General features: G+C 45.9%; 1 protein-coding gene across 3 annotated transcripts in view; it reads right to left on the bottom strand.

The window, feature by feature from the left end:
- Positions 1-25,516, bottom strand: part of ARFGEF3 (ARFGEF family member 3) — a 185,259-nt gene that overhangs the window by 53,394 nt on the left and 106,349 nt on the right. For all 3 annotated transcript variants that reach the window (XM_060616769.3, XM_060616770.3, XM_060616771.3), the window contains 7 exons: positions 24,353-25,263; positions 9,354-9,520; positions 7,832-7,997; positions 3,669-3,776; positions 3,107-3,322; positions 2,836-2,946; positions 1,190-1,340 (listed from right to left, as the gene is read on the bottom strand). In XM_060616769.3, coding sequence (XP_060472752.2) covers positions 1,190-1,340; positions 2,836-2,946; positions 3,107-3,322; positions 3,669-3,776; positions 7,832-7,997; positions 9,354-9,520; positions 24,353-25,263 — 1,830 coding nt within the window. The remainder of the gene's footprint in view (positions 1-1,189; positions 1,341-2,835; positions 2,947-3,106; positions 3,323-3,668; positions 3,777-7,831; positions 7,998-9,353; positions 9,521-24,352; positions 25,264-25,516) is intronic.

Genomic DNA, 25,516 nt, shown 5'->3' with positions numbered 1-25,516 from the left:
TGGTGAGGGCCACCTCTCCCTCTCCCTCCCCCCCACCCCCCCCCTCACTATCCACATTCTTTTTTTTTTTGAGTTGGACCGGATGGGTTGGAAGTGGGGTAAGGATTCCTCAGACTCACCCCATGCTGGGAGGAAGGTGGGTAACAAAAGCCCTCTTCATCCTGTTGTGCCCTGTCCAGCTTACTGGCTTATTTGGACTTCAGCTGTTGGAGGGAGTTTTCCCAAGGAGCCCTCTCCCCCTCCCTCTAGCGCTCTGATTAGAACCCAGGAAGCGCTTCTGTAGGATCCCAGAACGAGCGTCCATGTGGCTGGCAGGACCTCTAGCCATAATGGGCCCTCTCGCAAGGGCTCTGTCCAGCCGTGTCCTGCCTCGCCCCGACAGCCCCATATCACTAATGCCGGGGTGGTGCCCTGATCACAGTAAACACAGAGAAGTGTCACCACGTAGAGTATAAGTGCCAACTTCCAAATTGTTCCTGCCCAACAGACCCCGGAACTAGGACGGTTCATAAGAGGCCCAGTATCACAGAGTAAGTCCAGTTACCGGTAAGGACCATCCCGGATAGTTCACTCTCGTGTTCTGTAACCGGGCAATTTTTTGACTGCGTGTAAAACGCTCTGGTACGATGTAAGTCATTTTCCTGCCCTGATGTGCTTGTGAGAGGCAGGAAGAACAGGGGGTCTCCAGCCTCCACATTAAAACCCATTTTGCTCCAGCCTGATTCACCCTGGCTTTTTCATACCCTAGTTCCTCCCAAGATGGGTTTTGGGTTTTTCGATCCTTGGATGATCTGACGGATTCTCTCTTTCCGACTCAACAGACATTTGCTGTTGGCTGCATCTGCTTTGGGGGCATCAAACTGAACCCAGATCTGGCTGGTGCTCTGGCTGGCGAGATCCAGGTGCCTGAGCCCTGCCCCTGACTCCCCTTTGCTGCTCTGCCAGAACGGAGCTTGGTGCGAGGCTCTGGGCAGGTGCTGAGGAGAAGGAGAAGAAACAGCCTGGCGCCTGGCACCTGTCCCCTGCCTTGCCCCCCCGGGCAGTGCCTCATTGTCCCAGGTCTGCCCAAATGCCTGGGAGACGGGCTTTTTGTCTTTGTCTCATGAGGACTGCGGAGCTAGTGCCATTTGCATCTTACAGGTGCTGTGAACTCGGTCACTGACCGGGGTTTGGGGATCCTGTCATGCACCTGAACACGTGCGGCCAGCAGTCCGGGTTGTGGCTCCCCATCTCCAGGCCTACGCTGAGGATGGCATCCATGCACAAGACGTGGGCTGTGTGCAGCCAGACCCCCTGCAGCTTCCCGATCTGCTCCAGCTTCTGCTCCACTTTGAGTTTCACTGTGCCAGAGAGACAGTCATTACCATAATGGTCCAAGGAGGAGACAGAAAGGGAGAGAGAAAGGATGGAAAGGAAAGAATGGGTCGTTGTGCAAGGGCAAGAGGCAAACAGTAGATGTCACTCGATGTCACTGGCAGCAAGCTCCTTGACAGCAGGTCCCCGTGGTTCATCATGCAAGCCACCCAGCCCAGAGGCCCCACAGACCCTGGCGAGCTCAGCTCTCTGCAGTTCAGGAGTAGGGTGGGTCCTCGGCTGGGTCCTTCCAGACCCATCTGTGGGCTCTAGGTCAGTCATAGCAGTGAGGATGGGCTTCATGTGCTGACCCCAGCGGAAGCCCCTTGTGCCCAAGCCCTTCTCCCACCCATGTACTCAAACCGATAAGACAGAATTCCTGGCAATCTGTAAGTTCTCTGAGGTTTATTTAATGTCACATGTTCATGACGATGATCATCTAAACCAGGTGTATGTATGCTCTGGGCCCATGGCTACGTTATAACTGAAGATTACTGAATCGTTTCACTCCCTTTTACATTTATATTTGTGATCTTCAAATAATACTTTTTTAATTGCAGAGGACTAATGAGAAAGGATGCACAAGGTAACTTGATATGTCAGTTATAGCAAATGCCAAGGCAAGGCCAAATGACAATATCATGGACAATAGCCATGAATCAAGGTTCCAAGTCATTGGAAGATGGGTCTGATGGGATAACTGGGTGATGGTCCGGAACGCAGGAACACAGCATGCTTACATCAGAGGAAGCCGAACCATATTCCTGTTGTAACAGGCAAACTGAGTTTTAGCAAAGCATCGTCTTTCATGGATGTGATACCGACTTTAGTTTTCATTTGTGTAGCATTTGAACATCAATTCTGGTTTTATAATTTTTTAAGAACCTTGAATTTGTAAGGATTTTTATGTAACTTACGGTTGTGCACATTAAGTATATACCCTAGATGATCATCTGCTTCATTGGCTAATGGATTTTAACCAGGTAAAAGTCAACTCTTTCTGGAGTTCACAAAGCTCAGGTTTTTCTCTTATAAGAACAAAGGTTCTCTGAAGCTCCTCTCCAGGATTGCCTCCATTTCATTTCCCTACTCAGAAAACTGGCCATTCTGCCTTGCCCCACTACAACCTGAGCGATCTTCAAATGTGTACTCTGTACAGCACCAACACAAGCGGCTGGGTGATGACAGAAGTGTGAATAGCTCAGCCAGGGGGCCTCTGGTGTCCTACCGGACTCCTGTGAGCAGCCAAGTCGCCGGGGCCGGAATGGTACGTGTCTTGCCTTCACAGGGATCTACGATAGGCACTCTGCAGGGTCAGCCATGTAAAAGAGCCAGGCCTGTGATCCAGGCTGGGATCTTGTGATCAGCAGTAAATACATGCTGTGCATCACACAAGGAACAGGGACAGGTGTCTGTCACATGTGCAGGGGTGTGCAGACCGCACATAAGGCGCCAGGCGGATTCTGGCTCTTTAGCTGTTACCTTGTGCTATGGCATCACTGGGCTCCTGGACTTCCTTCTCCTCTTTTTCTTCCTGGACACAGGAGGCAGCTGCCATCTGGGCAAGGGCCGAGGCGCAGTTAGCTGCAACTCCTTTGGAGAAAAGAAACAATTACCCCTCACGGAGTCCACCGTCTAGCCTTTTACCCAGCAGCCCTTCTAAAAGATTCATTTTCCACGAGGGCCATTCCCACGGCGCTCCTCGGGGACACCCCGCGGGCCACGGGTCCGGGAACGTTACTCCCTCCTGTACCTAGAGCACAGCTCAGCCGTGCTGCTTTCCGCAGCCCGTCGAGGCTCATGCAGATGGCATCACGTTCCTTTTGGTTCTGCTCTTTGACGCCTTCAGCTCCCAGAATGAAGGCCAACCCTTTGGAGCTTCCTGCCATTCGGCCAGTCAGGGGGGTTGACAAAGTATCGATCAAGTTCTTCCAGCAGCCCACCAGAATATAGCGAGCAAACGCCACACCTAGGACGTGAAGGAGCAAGGATCATTCTCCGGAGACAAAATAAACCACCGGCGGTGAATGGATTGGAAGCTTCTGACAATCGAGTTAGCAATACTGAGGTGTATGCAATTCTACTACAGGAAATCAAATTTAATGGATATCGGATTGTGTTATACTTTGTGTTTATAAATAATGAATGTTGCGTCATCAGCTAGATGTTGCTAAGTAACCTCCTTCAGGCACTTTTCTGCCAAGATGAGATGTTAATTCATTTATGTCAGCACAGAAAGCTGCCACTTAATGGTTTAATTGCTGGTAACATATGGGATGTATGTATATTCATAAACTCAAGACCCAAGTCATTACCTGCCACTGTGGAGTCATCAATTCTCCTGCCCTGGGTGAAAGGAGACTCCGTAGAAGCTGAAGCCATCAGCTGGCCCCCAATCGCACTGCTCTCTAAGCCATCAATGTCTGTCAAGGAAAAGGAGGAAGGTTTTCCCAGATTGGAACACTCCAGGAAAAACCAAAACCAAAAACCAAAAACCAAAAAAACCCAAATGGCCAACACAATATTCATTTTTTTTTCCACAACAAACATCCATTGGATCTATTATGTACCAGGTATGTAAGAATTTTTTATCAGAATATTAAAATTTTTGTTTTATTCTTTTAGTCTAGTTTTCTTTCATTGCCAGAACATTCTTCATATTTTTTACTAAAAACATAAACTCTGCCCTCTCTGTTGTCAGAAAATCTATTGACTTCGAATATTTTGACGTTTGACTATTCCTTTTATCCAAAACGGTGGCATCGTTCCTACATTTTATATGTGCAGTTTGCCCCAACGTGGATTTCTCTTTCAGAATTTCCTCATAGGAATGAAGAAGAGAATAAGAATAATATCTCCTTGGTCAGATAATCACATCATCTGATTCCAATGTACAACAATAACTTGATAATCATATCTTACAATTCACAAAGTGTTTTCACATAACGTTGTTTTCATCAGATCTTCCAGATAACTCCAAGCGGGTAGGCCGGGTAGGTATTATTTTTCCCATTTCACAGAGAAGGAAATAAATGTTCAAGGCAGGTGAACTGCACAAGGCCACGAGGCCGGTAAAGGAAGGGATCAGGCTTAGGATGCAAGTCTTCTGACTCCCATCTGGGCCTCTTCCCAATGACACCACACACTTCGTGCAGCGTGATACAGGACGTTCATTCTCCATTTAAATTCTTGTTAAAACCAACTCTCATCTCTGGAATTAGCTCAACGAACCACTTCTTAATACACTGGCAAGAAGAGCCTGGGATTGAGAAGATTTAACTCTGAATTAAGTAGCCTTGGGGCGCCTGGGTGGCGCAGTCGGTTAAGCGGCCGACTTCAGCCAGGTCACGATCTCGTGGGTCCGTGAGTTCGAGCCCCGCGTCAGGCTCTGGGCTGATGGCTCGGAGCCTGGAGCCTGTTTCCGATTCTGTGTCTCCCTCTCTCTCTGCCCCTCCCCCGTTCATGCTCTGTCTCTCTCTGTCCCAAAAATAAAATAAAAAACGTTGAAAAAAAAAAAATTAAAAAAAAAAAAAAAAAAAAGTAGCCTTATAGCCCTGGGCTACACTGCATCTCCTGGCTTTGAATGTCTAAGTGGAAAGGAAGGAACCACTGGAGAAGTGACCATGGAATTGAAGCATATATCCTGAAGGCAACTAATATAGTTGAATACAACACAGAGAGGGATTGGGAAAAGAGGGTAGCCTAAGTTTATTCCTTGACTTTAGAACTTGACTTTCACCAACAGGATGAGAGTCCTCTGCATGGTGTTTGAATATTATTTCATTATAGCTTTGATTCTTACAGTAAGTCCATGAAGCCTAGACATTTCTGGTAACACATCTCTTTTTTCCCCCCTCACGTTTTATGTACTTCTATTTGCGTATTAAAAATGGTGCATTCCAGTAATTAAAATCATACAAAGAAAAAAATGGCGCTTGATTAAACTGCATTTTACAGCCCGCAGAGTGCCTTAGACCAGCTTAGGCTTTATTGGTCACCCCCAACCAGCTTCTTCCTTCACCAACATGCAAGTTCTTTTCCTTCCCCGCCAGCCAGACAAGCAGAGGGAAGAGGAGGGTTGGTGTTCCTGAGCAACATATCTCTTTGAAAAAAGTTGCTAAGATAGGTTTTAAAATTTCTCACCACAAGAAAAAAAAAATGTGACCATGTAAGGTGACTGACATTAACTAAACTTAGTGAGGTGATCATTTTGCAATGTACACATATATCAAATCATCATTTTGTGCACGTTGGGCTAATATAATGTTATATGTCAATTATTTCTCAACAAAATTGGGGAACCGAGGCAGGGAGAAATCTCAATGACTGCTCAAGTTGGAACAGGCCAGTTTCACTGAAATGAATTTGACCCAGAGTCAAATGGTCTTATGACATTCCCCCAAAATTTCCAGTTACGAAAGTTATGTTTCCTATATGCTAGGTAGAGGGCTAATGGATTCAAGTAATACAAAGTTTATCTGAGTGCTAAAATTCCTCGGTTCTAGACAACACTTTTCTATGACATCAGGAACGGCCACAGTTAGTACAACGTTGATGGTAAGATTGTGGCTATTGCTTTTAGCTGCACAGGATGAAAAGATCTGATGGAAGTTTCCAAGCTCCAGGTTAACTACTGCTCAAATTCACTTGCCATCTCATACTGGGAATTTGCTACAAAGAATCACAGAACTTTATTTTGTAGAATTCTGTGTGAAAAAGCCTATGTTTTTCTCTCATTTTCTAGCTAGAGTTAGAGAACTCTCCCGTGGATGTGGCGCACTGAGCTTACAGTTCCGTGACAAAGGGGTGGCTGAGCCACAGCAATGACTGATGAATGTGGCTACTGTGAATGACCTGTTGTTTGTTCATTTTTATGACTGCTGAATGACTCCTTTTGTTAAGGTCCAGGTAAGAGTCACAGAGATTAATTTTGGCAGAAACTACGGTATTTGAAAATTAGAGCTGGCACATTTAGGATCCTTATCCAGGTTCCGAGGCGCTTTAAGCGCTGGGCAGTACTTTCAATCCCTATTGGACGGACTTGGCAAAGACAGGTGGAAACGAAGCACTGCTTACAGGCAACTGAGTAAATGTCCCACACGTGTATGCATTCCTAGATTTCGAATGGATGTAAGTGTGACCATGGTTAACCAAATGCAAATTGGTCACCTGTCCAGTGATCCGGATCCCCAAAGTTTGGGACCTAAGCCTCGCTTCTCTCAGTCGCATCCTAGTTCAAGAACTAGGACTCCAAACACCTGCCAATGGCCGAGACTCTGCTGGCTGTGGACAGACTATGTATCTTGACTCCCTGCCTGGTTCCTAAATAGCACCTCACCCCACATTCCTCATTGTTGGGTTCTGCTTGTCAGCAGTCTACTCTGCCTCCTTTGTAAGAGCCCCCCAGTACTAACCGAAGGTAATATAACGTTCATTTTGGACAACAGAAACGGCAGGGAAGGCATAGGGCCATGGCCCACACATCGTGTTAGCCAGACCCAGGAGATGATTCAGATCAGAAACCAGTCTGGGAACTCAGCTCAAACATAAGATGAGCCTGGAGATCTAATATATGAAGGCTACTGATGACAAGTCTTGAGTCCTCCCTGGTCTTTACCTGACATCATGGTGAAGCCATGAAAAGCCAGGAATGACTGTGTTTGCCCACCCCCCCCCACCCCCACCCAAATTCCTTCATGACCACATCCCATACTGCTCTCTATGCTCTCATGTAAAAAATCTTTTTCTTTTGGAGAGAGAGAGAGACAGAGAGAGTGCGAGTAGGGGAGAGACAGGGAGAAAACGAGAGAGAGAATCCCAAACCAGTCCTATGCTCAGTGCGGAGCCCATCGTGGAGCTCGATCTCACGGCGGTGAGATCATGACTTGAGCCGCGATCCAAAGTCGGATGCCCAACTGAGCCACCCAGGTGCCCCACGTGAAATTTCTAATGGACAGGGTTTTTAAAACTCAGGGCACTGAAGACAAAGAGGCCGGGCAACTGTTTGGCATTATTTTTAACTCTTGTGCAGCTGGGAAGGGAAGAGAGGACCTCCGATACGGATAGGAAATGGGAAGGGAGCCAAGTTGAAAGTCAAGCGTTTTAACGTGTCTGGCAGCTCAGGAGCACTGAAGGATTAGGGTCACCTACTAGCACGTGAGAGCTTCCAGGAACAATTCTGGGCTTCGTGCCCAGAAAGCACTTCATATCCCTAGCAGAGGCCTGTAGCTCTCCCCTGACAGACGTGGGTGCCAAGTAGTCCTCATCCGAGGGGGCACAGTGAGTCCTCCAGGGTCCCGCGTGAAAAATGGACGGAACATTCCTGTGAGGTGGCTTCGCGACACCTCCCTGGCACCGTCACCAGCTGCCGGGGGGTGGGGGGGTTTGCCGGGGCTGTTTCAAGGCTGCTTCTCTGAAAGGGGCTCTCGGGCACTCTCTCCCCGCCAAGCGCCACACGGCTGCGTGAGGAGCCACTGACCGGTCAGCATGGTGATGAGGGGAAGGCTGTTATCCTCTGGGCTGCCCCAGTAGCCAGCTTCTCCGAGCATGTTCCTGTCGAGCACCTGATGGTAGAGTTCCTCGATCCAGGCCTGGGAGAAAACCATCAGCACCCCGCTGGTCTGCACCTGCTTCATGAACTCCTTCTGCAGAGAGGACCACACGAGAAGGTGACCAGATAGGACCCCCCCGCAAACGAACAGGCCCCTCCTCTGACTCTCTCACTGGGGCCCTACCTGAGTCGAGGCTTCGAGGAACAACAAAACCTGTCGATTGGGAGTGGGGGTGGGGGTGGCAAGGGAAAGGGGAACCAAAATGGAGAAGTCCCAAACTTCATGAAGTTCCTTTTACTTATGAGATCTTAAAAAAATTTTTAACGTTTAGTTATTTTTGAAAGAGAGAGAGAGAGAGAGACAGAGCGTGAGCAGGGGAGGGGCAGAGAGAGAAGCAGACACAGAATCCGAAGCAGGCTCCCGGGCTCCGAGCTGTCAGCACAGGGTCTGACGCGGGGCTCAAACTCACGAACCCGGAGGTCACGACCTGAGAGGAAGTCGGATACTTAATTGACTGAGCCACCCAGGCGCCCTACTTATGACATCTTTCTAAGAAACCCACATAAGGATAAAGAACGCTGCACTTCCTCTCTTTACTCTTTGATGTGTGGGGGGATTAGAAACAGCACAGAAAAAGGAACGCAGCAGCTCCCTCTCACTGCCCCAACCGCCGCAGAGATGGAGTGTGTCCCCTGAAACAGCACGTGTGCCTCGACAGATACTTGACTTACACCCACGAAGCTGCCAGTTCCCCTCGGGAGTTTACAATTTATCAAGCGAACGAATGATTGCGGATTCCCTTCCAGCAGCTCTGTGGACTGAGGCTCGTGAACCGGGATCAGGGCTATACCAGGGGGTGGCTCGCTCCGGCGAGGGAGCCAAGCACAGCGTAATCACCATCGTGCTCATTCCACAGCTCCCAGCAGGTGCTAGTAAGTAAGCTTAGCTCTGGGTCACAAGTAGGTCCGGGTACCTTCCGGAGGACAACGAAGAGGTTTCGCAACACAGCAAGCCTTGCTTTTCGGGAAAGGGGGCCATACCCTGTACGTCGTCTGATGCTACTGAACATTCTGATCACCTGTTTTGGAAGGTGGCTTACGCTTGAGTGTGTGCAGCAATGCCACCGGCTGACATTACTAGGCCACCGGCAGGCGGCCACTTCTAGGGACTGGGGGCCCTTCCCTCTCTGGAGCAAGGTGGGTAGCTGTGTGCCCCGCAGCACGATGCAAACTGTACGGCACCCCCTTCCACCCTCCACACAGCCCCGCAGGGACTGCCCAGTCCAGAGTAGCAGGGGACATCCCTGCTATCCCTCCCAGGGATCCCTCCCAGGACAGCGATGCTCGGCTTTGCAGCCACTTCTGGCCAGGTCCGCCATCCCTCCCAGGACAGCGATGCTCAGCTTTGCAGCCACTTCTTGCCAGGTCCGAGCGGAGACCACGCACTCACTATCATGCCCGGTGCCAGGGTGGGCCGCTTCCGGTAGTAGTCGCCATGGGAGAGCTTCAGATTGAGCAGCAGGGCGCAGTGCGCGGCCGTGTACAGGCTGTCGGCGTTCATCAGCATCTGCAAGCTGAGGCTGCCGCTCCCATCGAATCCGGGAGAGTGCATCATGCCTGTGGGAGAGAGTCAAGAAACCTTTGGGGTTGCGAGCACTTGGCACAAGGCACTTGGCAAGACTGTCCTGTGGACAGCCGTGGGCCAACCCTAGCAACAGGAACAGGCACCTTGTAGGACGCTCCCGGAAAGAAACTAGAGCCAGCCAGGGGTATCGTGAGGGCCGGACACATGCCTTAGCCTGGTGGGGAGGGGCATGCACTCTGGAGGGAATCTACTGGGCAAATCTTGAGGAGTTACCCACCAAATACTTCGGTAAAACCACTCAGACCCCCTAAGTCTCAGCTTCTTCACCGATGAATGGGCAGAAAAATCGACTGCATCTGTCTCTTGCTCAGAGTCTCTAACGACTTCCCATCACAATACAAATAAAACCTGGACTCCCCCTCCTCTCTCCTCACTCCCCACAGCCACCCGGACCAGCGCTGTTCCTAGACCAACACCGAGACTGGGCCTGCCTCAGGGCCTTTGCATTTGCTCTTGCCACACTCCCCAGAATGATTTCTCAGGATCTCTGGAGGATGTGCTCCCTTCTTTCAGGTTCCTGCTCAAGCATCAGCTTTACAGAGACCTTCCCTTTCAATTCCATCTGAGAGAGCCTCCCCAATACTACCACCCCTGCAATATTCCTCCTCCCCACTCTGCATTGTTTTCATTGCCTCCATGTCATTTATTCTACCCAGCATTATACTAACATGTATTTATTGTCTGCTGTCACTACTATTATCTACTTTTACGTAAGATCTATGAGAGGGTGGGGCTTTGTTCGTTTCGTCCCCTACGGAATCCCCAGTGCCTGGAGAAATGCCTGGTATAAAGAAGACCCTTAAAAACTATTTGCTCAATGAATAAAAATGAACGAACACGTTTGTTACGAGAACTAGATGTGATAAGGCATGTAAAACGCTTAATGCAGTAACTGATACATACTTTTCTAAAAGCAACAATGTTCCTCAAAAAGCAAAACCAGAAATACCACATGACCCAGTAATTACACTCTCTGGTATGCAGCACGCTCAAAAGAATTACAAGCAGGGATTTGAGCAGACACTTGTACGCCAATTTCACTGCAGCATGATTCACAATTGCCCAAAGACAGAGCCAACTGAAGAGTCCATCGACAGATGAATGGATAAACGGAATATGGTAGATACGGACCACGGAGTTCTAATGCATGCTACACCATGGATGAACCTTGCAAACATGCTAAGTAAAATGAGCCAGGCACAAAATGACAAATGTAAGATCCATGTAAATGAGGTACAGGCAGGAACAGGCAAATTTATGGAGACAGAAAGTAGATTAGACGTGACCACGGGCTGGGGAAGAAGACTTTCTCTTTGGGATGATTAAAAAAAAAAAGTTCTGAAAACAGTGGTGATGGTTTTACAACATTGTGGATACAGTGAGTGCCATTGAACCGCACACATAAAAATGGTGAAAATGGCAAATTGTAAGTTATATATATATTTTTTATCACAATTAAATAATAATGTAATATACCAAAACCGTTGAACTGTAATCTCTAAATGGGTGAATTGTATGCTACATGAATTTTATCTAAATAAATTTTATTTCAATCAATCTTTTAAATGAGGAAACAGAGTTTCAAAAATATATGTAAATAAAGAGCTATTGGGTTTTCCCTCATTATTTTTTCTAAACATCGCTTTATGTTTAATAAGGTTTTCATTTTGAAGGGCTCCTTGTGCTTGATACAAATTAACTGAAAGAAAACAAACAAACAAACAAACAAACAAACAAACAACTATATCCCCTGCTTTAAAGGTGGGCTCACTCAGGGGCACCTAGGTGGCTCAGTTGGTTAAGTGTCCAGCTTTGGCTCAGGTCATGATCTCATGGTTCACAAGTTTGAGCCCCACCTGTGCTGACAGTGAGGAGCCTGCTTGGAATTCTCTCTTTCCCTCTCTCTCCCTTTCTCCCTGCCCCTCCCCAGCTCATGCTATCAAAATAAATAAATAAACTTAAAAAAAAAGTGCCTCATTTTTCTCAAAGCTAGAACAAACAATCCTAAAATTTGTATGGAACCACAAAAGACCCCGAAGAGCCAAAGTTAGGTTGAAAAAGAAAACCAAAGCAGGAGGCATCACGATCTCAGACTTTAGCCTCTACTACAAAGCTGTAATCATCAAGACAGTATGGTATTCGCACAAAAACAGACACATAGACCAATGGAATAGAATAGAGACACCAGAATTGGACCCACAAATGTATGGCCAACTAATCTTTGACAAAGCAGGAAAGAGTATCCAATGGAATAAAGACAGTCTCTTTAGCAAATGGTGCTGGGAGAACTGGACAGCAACATGCAGAAGAATGAAACTGGACCACCTTCCTATACCATACACAAAAATAAACTCAAAATGGATGAAACACTTGAATGTGAGACAGGTAACTATCAAAACCCTAGAGGAGGAAGCAGGCAACAACCTCTTTGACCTCAGCCATAGCAATTTCTTGACACGTCTCCAAAGGCAAGGGAATTAAAAGCAAAAATGAACTATTGGGATCTCATCAAGATAAAAAACCTCTGCACTGCAAAGGAAACAATCAACAAAACTAAAAGGCAACTGACGGAATGGGAAAAAGATATTTGCAAATGACATATCGGATAAAGGGTTAGTATCCAAAATCTATGAAGAACTTACCAAACTCAACACCCGGAAAACAAATAATCCAGTGAAGAAATGGGCAGAAGACAGGAATAGACACTTTTCCAAAGAAGACATCCAGATGGCCAACAGACACATGAAAAGTTGCTCAACATCACTCATCATCAGAGAAATATAAATCAAAATCACAATGAGATACCACCTCACACCAGAGTGGCTAAAATTAACAATTCAGGAAACAACAGATGCTGGTGAGGATGTGGAGAAATGGGAACCCTCTTGCACTGTTGGTGGAAAGCAAACTGGTGCAGCTGCTCTGGAAAACAGTATTTAATTTAAAAAATGAAAAGTAGAACCACCCTACGACACAGCAACAGCACTACTAGGAATTTACCCAAGGGCTACAGCAATGCTGATGCATAGGGGCACATGTACCCCAATGCTTATAGCAGCACTTTCAACAATAGCCAAATTATAGAAAGAGCCTAAATTGTCCATCAACTGATGAATGGATAAAGAAGATGTGGTTTATAAATACAATGGACTACTACTTGGCAATGAGAAAGAATGAAATCTTGCCATTTGCAGCAACGTGGATAGAACTGGAGGGTATGATGCTAATGAAATAAGTCAGTCAGAGAAAGACAGGTATCAAATATTTTCACTTATATGTGGAACCTGGCAAATTTAACAGAAGACATGGGGGAAGGGAAGGGGGAAGAAACAGTTACAAACAGAGAGGGAAGGAGGCAAACCATAAGAGACTCTTAAATACAGAGAACAAACTGAAGGCTGAGTGGGGAGGGAGGCGGAGGAGAGGGGAAGATGGGTGATGGGCATTGAGGAGGGCTGAGTACCGGGTACTCAGTTGGGATGAGTACCGGGTATTGGATGTAAGTGATGAATCATGGGAATATGCCCCCAAAACCAAGAGCACATTGTATACACTGTATGTTAGCCAACTTGATAATAAATTATTTTTTAAAAAAGTGTCTCTTCTATGAAATGTAAGTTTTCAAAACTAACAAGTACATTGGAAACATAAATTTGTAACGGGAATGGTTACTTCTATCCTTGTGAATTTCTTAATGAATATGCTAGCAAGAGCATATGGACCAGAAGAAGCTTTTAAAGTTGAAAAATCTTCAAGACCTTTGCTTATTTGAGAACTGTATAAACACTTTTTTGTTCGGAGTAGGTATATATGTTCTTCCAATAAAACTACTTTATGCAAATGTTAGGCATCACCTCTTCCTTCAAGAATTTTACAGCTGCCTTCTGAAAAAAAAAAAAAAAAAAGAATTTTACAGCTGCCGTAAGAGATTTTTTACTGAGGGCACTTTGTGATCAGAGGCAGAGGTGAATTTATAAAAGAAGGGTTGAGAGCAGGATTTAAAAATGACATCCTTGCTCAGGATACGAACACTGTGTTCCTACCCCTGATGGTCCAGAGGAAAACTCCATACTCTTAAGCTCCTGGTGATCTTGGTTCTAGTCTCTGGTAAATTGAAAGCAGAATTCAGTGTTGCTGGGTGTTTATTCTGGATAGAAATGAATATTCGAGTTTTTCAGGAAAACAGAATTTGCAAGTGGCTCTGATCTTAGGCACGAGTAATAATTTCTTTAAAAAACTTAAAACCAACTACTATTTACCTCGGATATGTCTTGGAAAACCCAGTACATGTTCAGATGCTGAAAAGGAAGAAGGCAGCTGATGCGTCTGCTGACCCAGAGACGCAAGTCATTGGCGGAGGGGTGACAATGTCCCGGAGGGCACTGCTAACGGGTATGCGGAGTTCTGAAATAATCTGTCAGACCTGTTAGAAACAATCCGTTGGTACTGCCCTCTCTCTCGAGGTTGGCTAAATTTCCTACATTACACGGAGCTGGCAAATTTGAGCATAAAACAAAAGGATGTATTATCTATCAGTCATTTTCTTACCGTACCAAATACAGTTCACTGGTGATGTTAAGAAGGAAAATAACACAATGGCCATTACTTTATTAAGTGATTTCTAATTTTTAGAACAAGTCTCTTCTCATACATTATTTCATTTGACATATAAAGTATGGATCAATTGCCTTCCTTTATTTTACCAGTAAGGAAAGTGCCTCAGAGATATTAAAGGAATTTACCTGAAGTTATATAGCTAGAAATTGGCAAAAGGCTTTTGGTTACAAACTCCAGGCACTTTGCACCATGCCATGCCGTACTCGCTTCCAATGTCGTGAAGAGACTCCACTCTATCACGTCCCTCTTTAATAGATACTTTATTTTACATTCATCCTGACTGGGTTCATTGAAGTGTTCTAGATTTGGAGTGACAAACTATAGGAACTATGACCTTTGACACATTCTGGCCACTTGCTTTTTCCAGTGTTCTGTAACATTCTCTCCCTCTATAATTAAGATGTTCTTTACTGTCAGGAATGGGAGGGTGGGTCCCCTGCTTGATTGGTTACCAGCAAAAAACTGGATACAAGATTAGCATAAATGACCTTGAAATATCTCCTCCATGTCTTAGACAATTTAATGTGCCTTTTCAAATACAAATTAGATACTTATGCAAAACATTTAACAGAACAGAAAAATTTAAAAAATAAGAATAATAGTCCCTGCTTCTCCCAAGTCCCAGTGATACCCATCCCAGATCATACTACATACATTGTAGTGAAACTTGGTATTTTCTTAGTAATCTACATTAGACATCTCTTGATATGAGCACTTCTAGATCTGCCTCATTCTTTTCAAATAACTGGGCATATAACACTGCATGTTTGGACTATGATTTATTTAAGTAATGCTCTATTGGTAGACATTTATGTAGTTTCAATTACGAAAATAGCTGAAATGATGTAATAGCTTTTAGCACTTATGCAAGTGTATCTGTGGACTAAGTACCCTAAAGCAGAATAAAGACATACATTAGGTTTGATAGATATAGCCCAGGTATCTTCCAAATAGTTTTATACCAAATGTTCTTCCTACCAATGGTGCATAAGAATAATGTTGTACCCACTCAGCAATACTGGGCATTATCAATTTTCTAAACCTTTATAATGATGTTATGTGATTTTTGGTTGCATTTCTATACACTAATAACAAAGTAGCAGAAAGAGAAATTAAGAGAACAATTCCATTTATAACTGTCCCCCCAAAGAACGAAATACCCAGAAATAAACTAATCAAGGAGGTGAAAGACCTATACTATGAAACCTATAAAACATTGATAAAGAAACTGAAGACGACACAAATAAACGGAAAGATATCCTGTGCTCATGGGCTGGAAGCATTAATATTGTTAAAATGTCCATACTACCCAAAGCAATTCTCTATCAAAATACTAACAGCACTTTTCACAGAACTAGAATAATCCTAAAATTTGCATGGAACCTGAAAAGATCCCCAAATATCCAAAGCAATCTTCAGAAAGGTATCACAGTCTCAGATTTCAAGATACACTACAAAGCTGTAGTAATCGAAACACTATGGTACCGGCACAGAAATACACACATAGGTCAGTAGAACAGAATGGAGAGCCCAGAAATAAACCCATGCTTATATAGTCAATTAATCTGCAACAAATGAGGCAAGAGCATACAATGGGGAAAAGACAGTCTCTTCAGTAAATGGTGCTGGGAAAACTAGACAGCTACTTGCAAAATAAAACGGGATCGCTTCCTTATACTATACACAAAAATTAACTCCAAATGGATTGAGGACCTAAATTTGAGACACAAAACCATAAAACGCCTAGAAGAAAAAGAAGCAGTAATCTCTTGGACACTGGCCTTAGCAATATTTTCTAGATATGTCTCCCCATGCAAGGGAAACAAAAGCAAAAATAAACTATTGGGACTACACCAAAATAAAAAACTTTGGCCCAGCAAGGGAAACCATCAATAAAACAAAAAAGGCAACCTGCTAAATAGAAGAAGATATTTGCAAGTAATATATCCGACAAGGGGATGAAATCCAAATATATAAAGAACTTACACAACTCAACACCAAAATCCAAATAATCTGATTAAAAATGGACAGAGGGCCTAAACAGACATTTTTCCAAAGAAGGCACACGGATGGCCACCAGACACAAAAAGATGATCCCTATCGCTAATCATCAGAGAAATGCAAACCAAAACCATAACAAAATATCATCTACACCTGTCAGAATTGCTAGAATCAAAAAGACAAGAAATAACAAGTGTTCCTGAGGATGTAGAGAAAAAGGAACCCTCATGCACTGTTGGTAGCAAAGTAAATTGGTGCAGCTACTGTGGAAAACAGTATGGAGGTCCCTCAAAAAATTAAAAAGAGAACTACCATATGATTTAATAATTCTACCACTGAGTATTTACCTAAAGGAAATGAAAGGGGTGAAAAACACGCACCTCCATGGTTGCTTATTGTAGCATTATTTATAACAGCCAAGTATGGAAGTGTCCATCCATAGATCAATGGATAAAGAAGATGCGGTATACACACACACACACACACACACACACACGCACACACTGGATTATTATTCAGCCCTAAGGAGAATGAGATCCTGCCTTTTGTTTTTTTTTTTTTATTTATTTATTTTTTTTTATAGTATTTTTTTTTTTTTTTATTTTTGGGACAGAGAGAGACATAGCATGAATGGGGGAGGGGCAGAGAGAGAGGGAGACACAGAATCGGAAACAGGCTCCAGGCTCCGAGCCATCAGCCCAGAGCCTGACGCGGGGCTCGAACTCACGGACCGCGAGATCGTGACCTGGCTGAAGTCGGACGCTTAACCGACTGCGCCACCCAGGCGCCCCAGATCCTGCCTTTTGTGACAACATGGATGCATCTAGAGGGTATGCTAAGTGAAGTAAGTCAGAGAAAGACAAACACCTTATGATTTCACTGATACGTGGAATCCAAAACACCAAACACGCAAAAAGCAGAAACACACTTGTAAACCCAGAGAACTGATGGTGGCCAGAGGGAAGGTGTAGGCATAAGCAAAACGGGCCAAGGGGAGTGGGAGACACAGCTTCCAGGTACGGAATAAGTCATGGGAATAAAAGCCCCAGCACAGCATAGCCACAGAATGTCATCAGTGGTACTACGATATGTTGTATGGTGACAGTGGGTAGGTACACTTGCCATGAGCACAGTATAATGTATAGATGTGTCCAATCACTAGGTTGTACACCTGTAGCTAATGTAACAGGCTATATCTCAATTAAGATAAAAAGATTATGCTATTTTACATGGTAACATATTTCTTTAATGAAGTCTCCGGTTCTAATTTTTATATAACGTTACTGCTTTATTTTCTGATGATAGAAGTTACGAGAAAAAAATTTTTTAAGAGGTTTGGAAAAAGGTCCCAACAAGCAAATGAAAATAAAAATAGTCTGTAATTACACCATTCTGAGATAAGTACTAACATTTGATGTTAATTTTGGATCCTTTTAAAAATTACATTATGACCATTAACCGCGTCCTTATATGTTACTGGAAAGCATCATTTTATTTATTTTTTTTATTTATTTTTTTTTTTTGGAAAGCATCATTTTAAATAGCTACATAATTTCACAAATGGAGGTATCGTAACTCAGTTAGCTTTTCCCTTATTTAGGGGCATTTAGGTTGTTTCTGGTATTTTTGCTGTGAAACACTGCTGTCATATACATTTTGATATGTAAATCTCTGCTTGAGTTTCTGTTCCCTTAGTATAAGTTCCTGAGATTCTCTCAGGAGCCAATGCGGGGACAGGGTTCCACGGGTGTCTGTCTGTCAGGACTTGGAAAACTGTCACACATTTGCTGGGCTACAGTCTGTGACTGTGCTTTTTTCTTTAAAAAAATTTTTTTTAATGTTTATTTATTATTGAGAGAGAGAGAGAGACAGAGCATGAGCATGGGAGGGGCAGAGAGAGGAGGAGACACAGAATCCAAAGCAGGCTTCAGGCTCTGAGCTGTCAGCACAGAGCCCGACGTGGGGCTCGAACTCGTGAACCGCGAGATCATGACCTGAGCCGAAGTTGGACGCTAAGCTGACTGAGTCACCCAGGCGCCCCTGTGATTGTGCTTTTAATCCCAGCAAATCAACTTCCGAGGGTTCTGTGTTCTCAAACAGTGTCTCCGATTTGCCCATCCACTCAGCTCTCCTCCATTACCCCGCCCGCCCACCCTAGTAGATAGAGTGCGATACTAAGAACGGATCTCTGGACCCACACTTTGCAGATTTGTACCCTGGCATCACCACTTTGTAGCTGTGCGCCTTGTTTGACTTATGACTTGACCGCTCTGTGCCTCAGTTTTCTCGCCTATAAAATAAGGAGAATAATACTGCCTATCCTATGGGATTATTATGAGTATTAAATGAATCAATATATGTAAAACCCTTCATCAATGCAGGGCATAAGGGAAGTGCTATATTCATACTAGCTATTATTATTCTCAAGGATACATAGAAATGCTAAAGAATAACTTCAAGAAAAGACACCAAGATCCAAGATATTTCAGAGGCGATTTCTGGGTGGTATATAATTACGCCTTTTTGTCTTCATATTATTACATTCTCTCAATTTCACATTTCACAAATGCCAGGGTATTGGAGGAAGATTTTGTTAGACTACTTACTCCCTAACCCTGCTTCCAGAATACTTTTCTTCCTCCCCTTACTAATTTTTTTTTTAATGTTTATTCATTTTTTGGGAGGGAGACAAAGAGAGAGAAAGGGAGAGACGGTGCAAGCGGGGGAGGGGCAGAGACAGCCGGAGACACGATCCGAAGCAGGCTCCAGGCTCCGAGCTGTCAGCACAGGGCCCGACGTGGGACTTGAACCCGTGAACCGCGAGATCGTGACCTGAGCCGAAGTCAGACGCTTAACTGACTGAGCCACCCAGGTGCCCTGTTCCTCCCCTTATTAAAGCAAACCAATCAACCAACTCCACCAGTCATCGTGGTAAATGAGGAAACGTTAGGCAAAAGTCACACGTTCACAACGGGTAGGGCAGAGAGACAGGAGACGCCATCACGGAGCGCACAGGACAGCCTACCTCGGACGTAATTTAGGGGAAACAAATGGACTGTTTTTCTTAAACACTTGAGTTTTCCACTCACTGCAAACAAACCTAATCCTAAGCGACACGGAGGCAGGATAACACATTCACTTGTTTGCTGGAGGTCTTCTGCCTGTATTTTACCTCTCGTGTTCCACAAAGACACTGAGTTCCGTTTGTATCACCATCTCCTGGGCTGTTTAAATCCCAGGGCCCAAAACTGAAGCCGGAAAGAGCATACTTGCCTTCCTGGCTTTGGATCCACAGGGCTCCTTCCGGAGACTGTGGGCCGTTCCCAGAAGGCAATGAGAGGAGGGAGGAAGCAGTGGGGCAGAGGAAGGAGACCTTTAAACGGGCAGCAGATGGAGGTCTGTCTGTGGCTTTCTGCTGCCTGGCAGTGCCAGAGGGCCTGGGCAGGGCCCCAGAGGATAACAGACAACGGTGCCCGGCCTTGCCAGAGCAGCCCAGGCCCCACGCCACCTCCCGGGTGCCAAGGAGTCTGTGAAGCAGATAACGGGGGATCCCTGGTCATGTGAGAGGTGAGCAGACTCCCTGTGAAGATCCCACCTAAGCCCCAGCTTCTGGTTTTACCCTGGAATGGACAGCTGAGGGAGAGCATCAAATGCCCGGCCAGCCAGGCTGGCTGGGGGGGGGGGGGGGGGGGTGGGGGGTGGGGGGGGGTGTCTGGAGTCAGACCTGTTGTAATGTAAAGAAACAGATATTTCTTGTATAATGGAGATTCATGATTGCTGTACTATCTTTTATGAAATCGGGTGCTTTATAAATATCAAATCGCTTGCAATGAGCCTCACATGTGGTCACGGTGAATCTCAAGATCGTAACTGGACACCGCTAATCGAAGGAACGGCAATCCCGAAGCCACACGCCCATGTGCCTCTATTCATTGCTGTGTGAGGCTGGCTCCTGCTGTCTTGTCCCCGAGGAGCCACCTCACACAGATGCACTCTGTTCTATGCAGGAAGAGGAAGGCATTTCTGCAGCTGTCCCGGCTCGCGTCCACTAATCATCTTTATAAAACCCATTTTGTCTGAAGGTTTTCGAGCGCCCCCACCGTAGGAAACTAATAGCTTTCAAAGGAAAGGCTCCCTTGAATCACGTGCGATTAAGGGGGCTCATTTTAACTGTATGTTAGTTGTCTGAGGACAGGAGTCTCTGAGAAATGCCGAGCGAGTCTGATCTCAGCCAGCAGGGCAGACACTGATAACAGGTCAGGGACAAATGCCCAGTGGGAGTTGTTGGCGCAATAAGGTTTAAAGCTTTTGACGCAAAAGTAAATAATGAGCAAAATATCTGGGTTATCACTCAGGGAGACTGTCTCTTCTCCCCCTCTCCGGTTGTTACTCTCTAAACTTTGCCTTGGGTGGACAAAGGCCATCTGTCCTCTCCTGGGTCACTGCAGGGTACAGATGTTTCTTTTTTACTAATCTTCCATATTGGAGGTGATGCTCGCACGAGCACTGGTTCGGTGCAGAAGTGAAGTGGACCCAAGCCAGCATCCGGCAGCTTTGGCTGACCCTCAGCGATGGTCACTGTGACCCATTAAACCACAGTGGTCACTGAGGAGAACGAGCTTATTGGTAGGGGGACCACAGAGTGATGGGGCTGTGATTTGGAAAGACAGACCAACTCCTGATTGTTAAAAGCATGGTGGAAGTCATTAGGACTAAAAAGACAAATGACTAAATCAGTTACAGGCCATTACTAAAAATTATATTCGGAAACAATGAAAGGATTTTGAAGTCTCTTTTTGATGTATTGATTCCTATGTGTAAAACTTAAGGTGATAACATACTGGGTCCGATGCGACATTTTCCTGACCTCTAGAATTTGAGGAAGTTTGCAACTTCCAAGGGGCCACATTCTGGCCAAATAAAACATTCACTCAAGCTCTGTTTAGCATGTACTGTAAATGTCCAATGTACAAGATGTCCAATGTACAAATGTACAAATGTAAATAAGCATTGATCTGAAAGGCACAAAAACACAAATGATAAAATTTGCTTTAGCGTCAAATTTGACAAAAGACTTTGCTAGGATTATATTTCCTAATTCTCATAGGAAATGAAGCAGCGCCCTTGGGAGGCCATCTTTGCTGCTATGACAACTCACTTATCTGGCACTACTTGGGGATGCTGTTTGTAAACAGGAAGTTATCTGAATGTTAGATCTTACGTTAAACGCTGAAATTTCTGCAGCTGAGTTATTTTGTAACGATTATTTTCATTGTAAATAGAAGGCCCTAAATATGCTTTTACTATTTCTTGACGATTCAAGGCCATCGTTCGTGCAACCAGTGGCGATGCCGTGATCTGATCCACAGCTGTTCTTTGGGACCACTGATGTTTGCTGGCCGGTCTGCCTTGGTGCCACAGACGCCAAGCTGGTCAGAGCAGGCTGCTGGGCTCCCTCTCCCCATGAATATATTCAGCTGAGAAGAAGTCCAGGCTCAGAGGCCCTGCCAAACCCCATCCAAAGGGGAGTGAACATTCCTTCCAACTCAGGCTTTACCCATGACTCTTTCATACCATAAAGTATTTCACATGTTAAGGGACCAGAGTGCAAGCTCATGAGTCTACAGTCAATGAATATTTATTAAGAATAAGCATTAAAAAAAAACAAAAATAAAAAGGGGCGCCTGGGTGGCTCAGTCAGTTGGGCGTCCGACTTCGGCTCAGGTCATGATCTCGCGGTTCGTGAGTTCGAGTCCCACATCGGGCTCTGTGCTGACAGCTCAGAGCTGGAGCCTGCTTCGGATTCTGTGTCTCCCTCTCTCTCTGCCCCTCCCCTGCTCATGCTCTGTCTCTCTCTGTCTCAAAAATAAATGAAAACATTAAAAAAATTAAAAAAAATAAGGCATGCCTGTCTTATGGCCCCTGGTTCAGAGCACAGTGAAGCTTCTCTATAAATGTTGACTGATGAAACGTGTGTGTGTGTGTGTGTGTGTGAGAGAGAGAGTGAGACAGTGAGTGAGAGAGAGACAGAGGAAGAGACAGACACACAAAACACATACTAGCAATGTTCAACAAAACAGTGTCAAATTTAGTAATGGTGGCATAAAAGATCTTAGGGAAAAATATAGTTTTTAAGAGAGTATTTATACATTGTCTTAGTCTTTCAATGGAAGATGAATTTGCATATGTGTGTGTGCTCCTTCACACAAATCAAATATCTTGAGAAAAATGTTGGATAGCCTCAAAAATAGGTATTTTCACGTCTTAAAAGAATCACAGTGCAGTTAGGAAACCTCAGAAATCATATGTGTCTCTTTCCACCCTCTAGATAGGTTGAGAAATCCAGAAGTAGTGGTCTAGGATTACAAGTTCTATATTCCTGTGGGTGCTTCCAACTTTGGATCATTCTTATATTAAAAAGTGTCCTTCCTCAGATACACCTGGATTAAAGTGTCTTTTTTGTGTCCTTTTGACAAAGGACACTCTAGTCAGTTTCTTAGAGATACTTATTAAGCTACTTCTTAACGACACAGCAGTCAGCTTCTACCAAGTTCCAGTAACTGGGCTAGAATATGTGTGTGTGTGTGTGTGTGTGTGTGTGTGTGTGTGTGTGTGTGATATGTTCTTTGTTGGAAGATCAAAATGAGTTAGACATGGTTGGAGGGCTCAAGGAGCTGAAAGTTCAGAGAGGGAAAGGTGGATGCATTCACAAATAACTCTGATAAATGTGGTAAGGGCAATGACAAACACATGCTCAAGGCTCAGTGATGGAAGCACAAATGGTGATCTTGATTTGTAGCAGTTCTGGGTTTGTTCTCAGGGTTAGTCCTTTCTATGTGAGCACAAGCCCAGCAGGGTCCAGCCACCTCAGTCGTCTGTGGTCAAGAGACCCTTGAATGTCAGGGGAAGACACAGCTGACCACCCAGGAGTCAGGCACTCAGTTATTCCTCCCATAAATGTTTTGCACCCATTACTTTCTTTCTGTAGTACTGTGAGAGGATAGAAAATATATATACTGGTCTGTGCCTGTTTCCCGGCACAAAGCTCCTAAAATCCTTACAATTTCCTAAGTGACATGAACACTCGACGCATCTCTTATTCTGATATTTGTCTTTCACCCCATCCTGATTCCTAAAACACTTGTAAATGGCTAAGTGACAAGAGCACTAGGGATGTCTTTTGTCCCAAGGAGGTGACTCTGGGTGGACTCCTCGATGGGGGCTGGTCTCCAGAAAGACCACGCCATGATCAGATGCTGGAAGTTCAGGGGAATTCAGACTATATTGGGAGGACAGCCTGCATCTGATCCAAGGCCTCTTTTAAATTAGTTTACAGGGGCGCCTGCGTGGCTCAGTCAGTTAAGTGTCTGACTATTGATTTCAGCTCAGGTCATGATGTCACTGTTTGTGAAGACTGAGCCCCCTGAGGGGCTCTGTGCTGACAGCAAGGAATCTGCTTGGGATTCTCTCTCTCTCTCTCTCTCTCTCTCTCTCTCTCTGTCCCTCTCCCGCTTGCACTCTTGCTCTTTCAAAATAAATAAATAATAAATTTACAAATTGATATACCAAAAGTGCATTGCTTTGTGATTTTTAAATGTTTGTTTATTTTTGAGAGAGAGACAGAGAGAGACAGAGAGACAGGGAAAGAGCATAATCAGGGGAGGGGCAGAGAGAGAGAGAGGGAGACACAGAGTCTGAAGCAGGTTCCAGGTTCCAGGTTCCGAGCTGTCAGAACAGAGCCTGACGCGGGGCTTGAACTCACAAACCATGAGACGGTGACCTGAGCTGAAGTCGGATGCTTACCCCACTGAGCCACCCAGGTGCCCCACTTCATGATTTTTAGACACTAAGGTGTACAAGCATGCTAAGAACTCGATGTTCTGAGAGTCAGAGATTGTCATTTTGTCTCAGTCAGCAGCAGCTTTCTAGAATGCAGTCACCTCTTATTCGTTGCTCTGCACCACGTACATCTATCAACCTCCGAATATTCCAGCCATCCACTGCCTAGACTCAAACAAACCATCACCCGTGCGTCTTACGTTCCTTTGCTCTCTTCTAATACAAGAAACCCCAAGAGCCGTTAAGACGCTCTGGGCACCTGAACCTAAGGCAGGATGGCAATTTCCCAGCCAGGCCGAATGCTCTGAATACGCTTACCCACTGTGGCAGGAGCCTGTTGCACGAACCTGAGCAGAAGGTGGAGGCGAAGTTCTGGAGGGCCGAGTCCACCTCCTCCACGCTGGGCAGAGCCAGCAGGCGGGGCAGGAGGCTCTCCAGGGCCTGCAGGAACAGCCTGGCGCTGTGCTGGTCCGCCTCCTGGTTCTTCAACAGTTTCAGGGACAGAGCGGCAGTCCGCAGGGACCTGTGGCCCAGGCAGTCCCGAGGGGTCTGCTCTTCGTCGGCCAGGGAGCCGTTGTCCGACCCGATGTCCGACACGTCGGACCTGCCCGAGTCCTTCTCTGCTGCCATCGAGTACTGGTCGCAGGAGTCGAACTCGGTCCGCGAGAGGTCTTGGTCATCTACGCTGAAATTGCTCTCGCTGTACCGGGAGCCGTAGGACCTCATCCTGCAGTCCACCGACAAGAAGTTCGTTATGTCGGGGTAAGCCACCGTGTGGCTCCTCTGGACCACGTCTGGTTGGTCGACCGCCTCGGGCTCCGGCACCTTGCTCAGCGTCTCCCTGCTCTCCGGCTGCGCCGGCGACCTGAGGCTGTGCTTGTGGTTGTCGGAGCGGTCCTCGGGCGTGGTCTGGCCCAGCTCGCCCTCCAGGGTGGTCTGGCCCGTGTCCGTGGTCACACTGATGCTGATGTCCGGGCTCCTCTCGTTCCCCGCCTCCCACGGCGTGTGCTCGGAGGACAGGACGCGCCGCTGCCAGCGGAAGTCGGCCTCGTTGATCTCCATGGAGTCCCGGCTCCACTCGGCCCCGTCCTTGAGCTCCTCCAGGCGCAGCAGGAGCAGCTGCACCTGGCCTTCGCTCAAGCCCTTGCCCTGGCTCAGCTCGTCCAAGGCCCCGAGCAAGGTGCAGACGCAGGACACGGCCGCATAGCACGCCTCGATGCCGCCCTTGATGCACGCTTCGGTCATGCCATCCATGATGCTAAGGGTTCGAGGGAGAAAACAACATCAGCATAGGCAACGTGGGAGAATGCTCCAGAAGGAACAAGGCGGGTGAAGTCTGGTGAGCAGGGCAGTATGCAAAACAGATCCTCTCCTCTACATGAAGTGAAATGGTCTGGGCAAAAAGTAAAATGAAACAAACATGCTCCGGCTGGCAGAGGAAAACCTCCAGGTGAAGTGGCCCACCTTGAATCACACTGACTCTTGGTTGGCTGGTTTATCTGGAGACGCAC

Source organism: Panthera onca, chromosome B2 (assembly GCF_046562875.1).
Source record: "Panthera onca isolate mPanOnc1 chromosome B2, mPanOnc1 haplotype 2, whole genome shotgun sequence".
Classification (NCBI taxonomy): domain Eukaryota; kingdom Metazoa; phylum Chordata; class Mammalia; order Carnivora; family Felidae; genus Panthera; species Panthera onca.
This window is presented reverse-complemented; position numbering and strand designations above follow the sequence as displayed.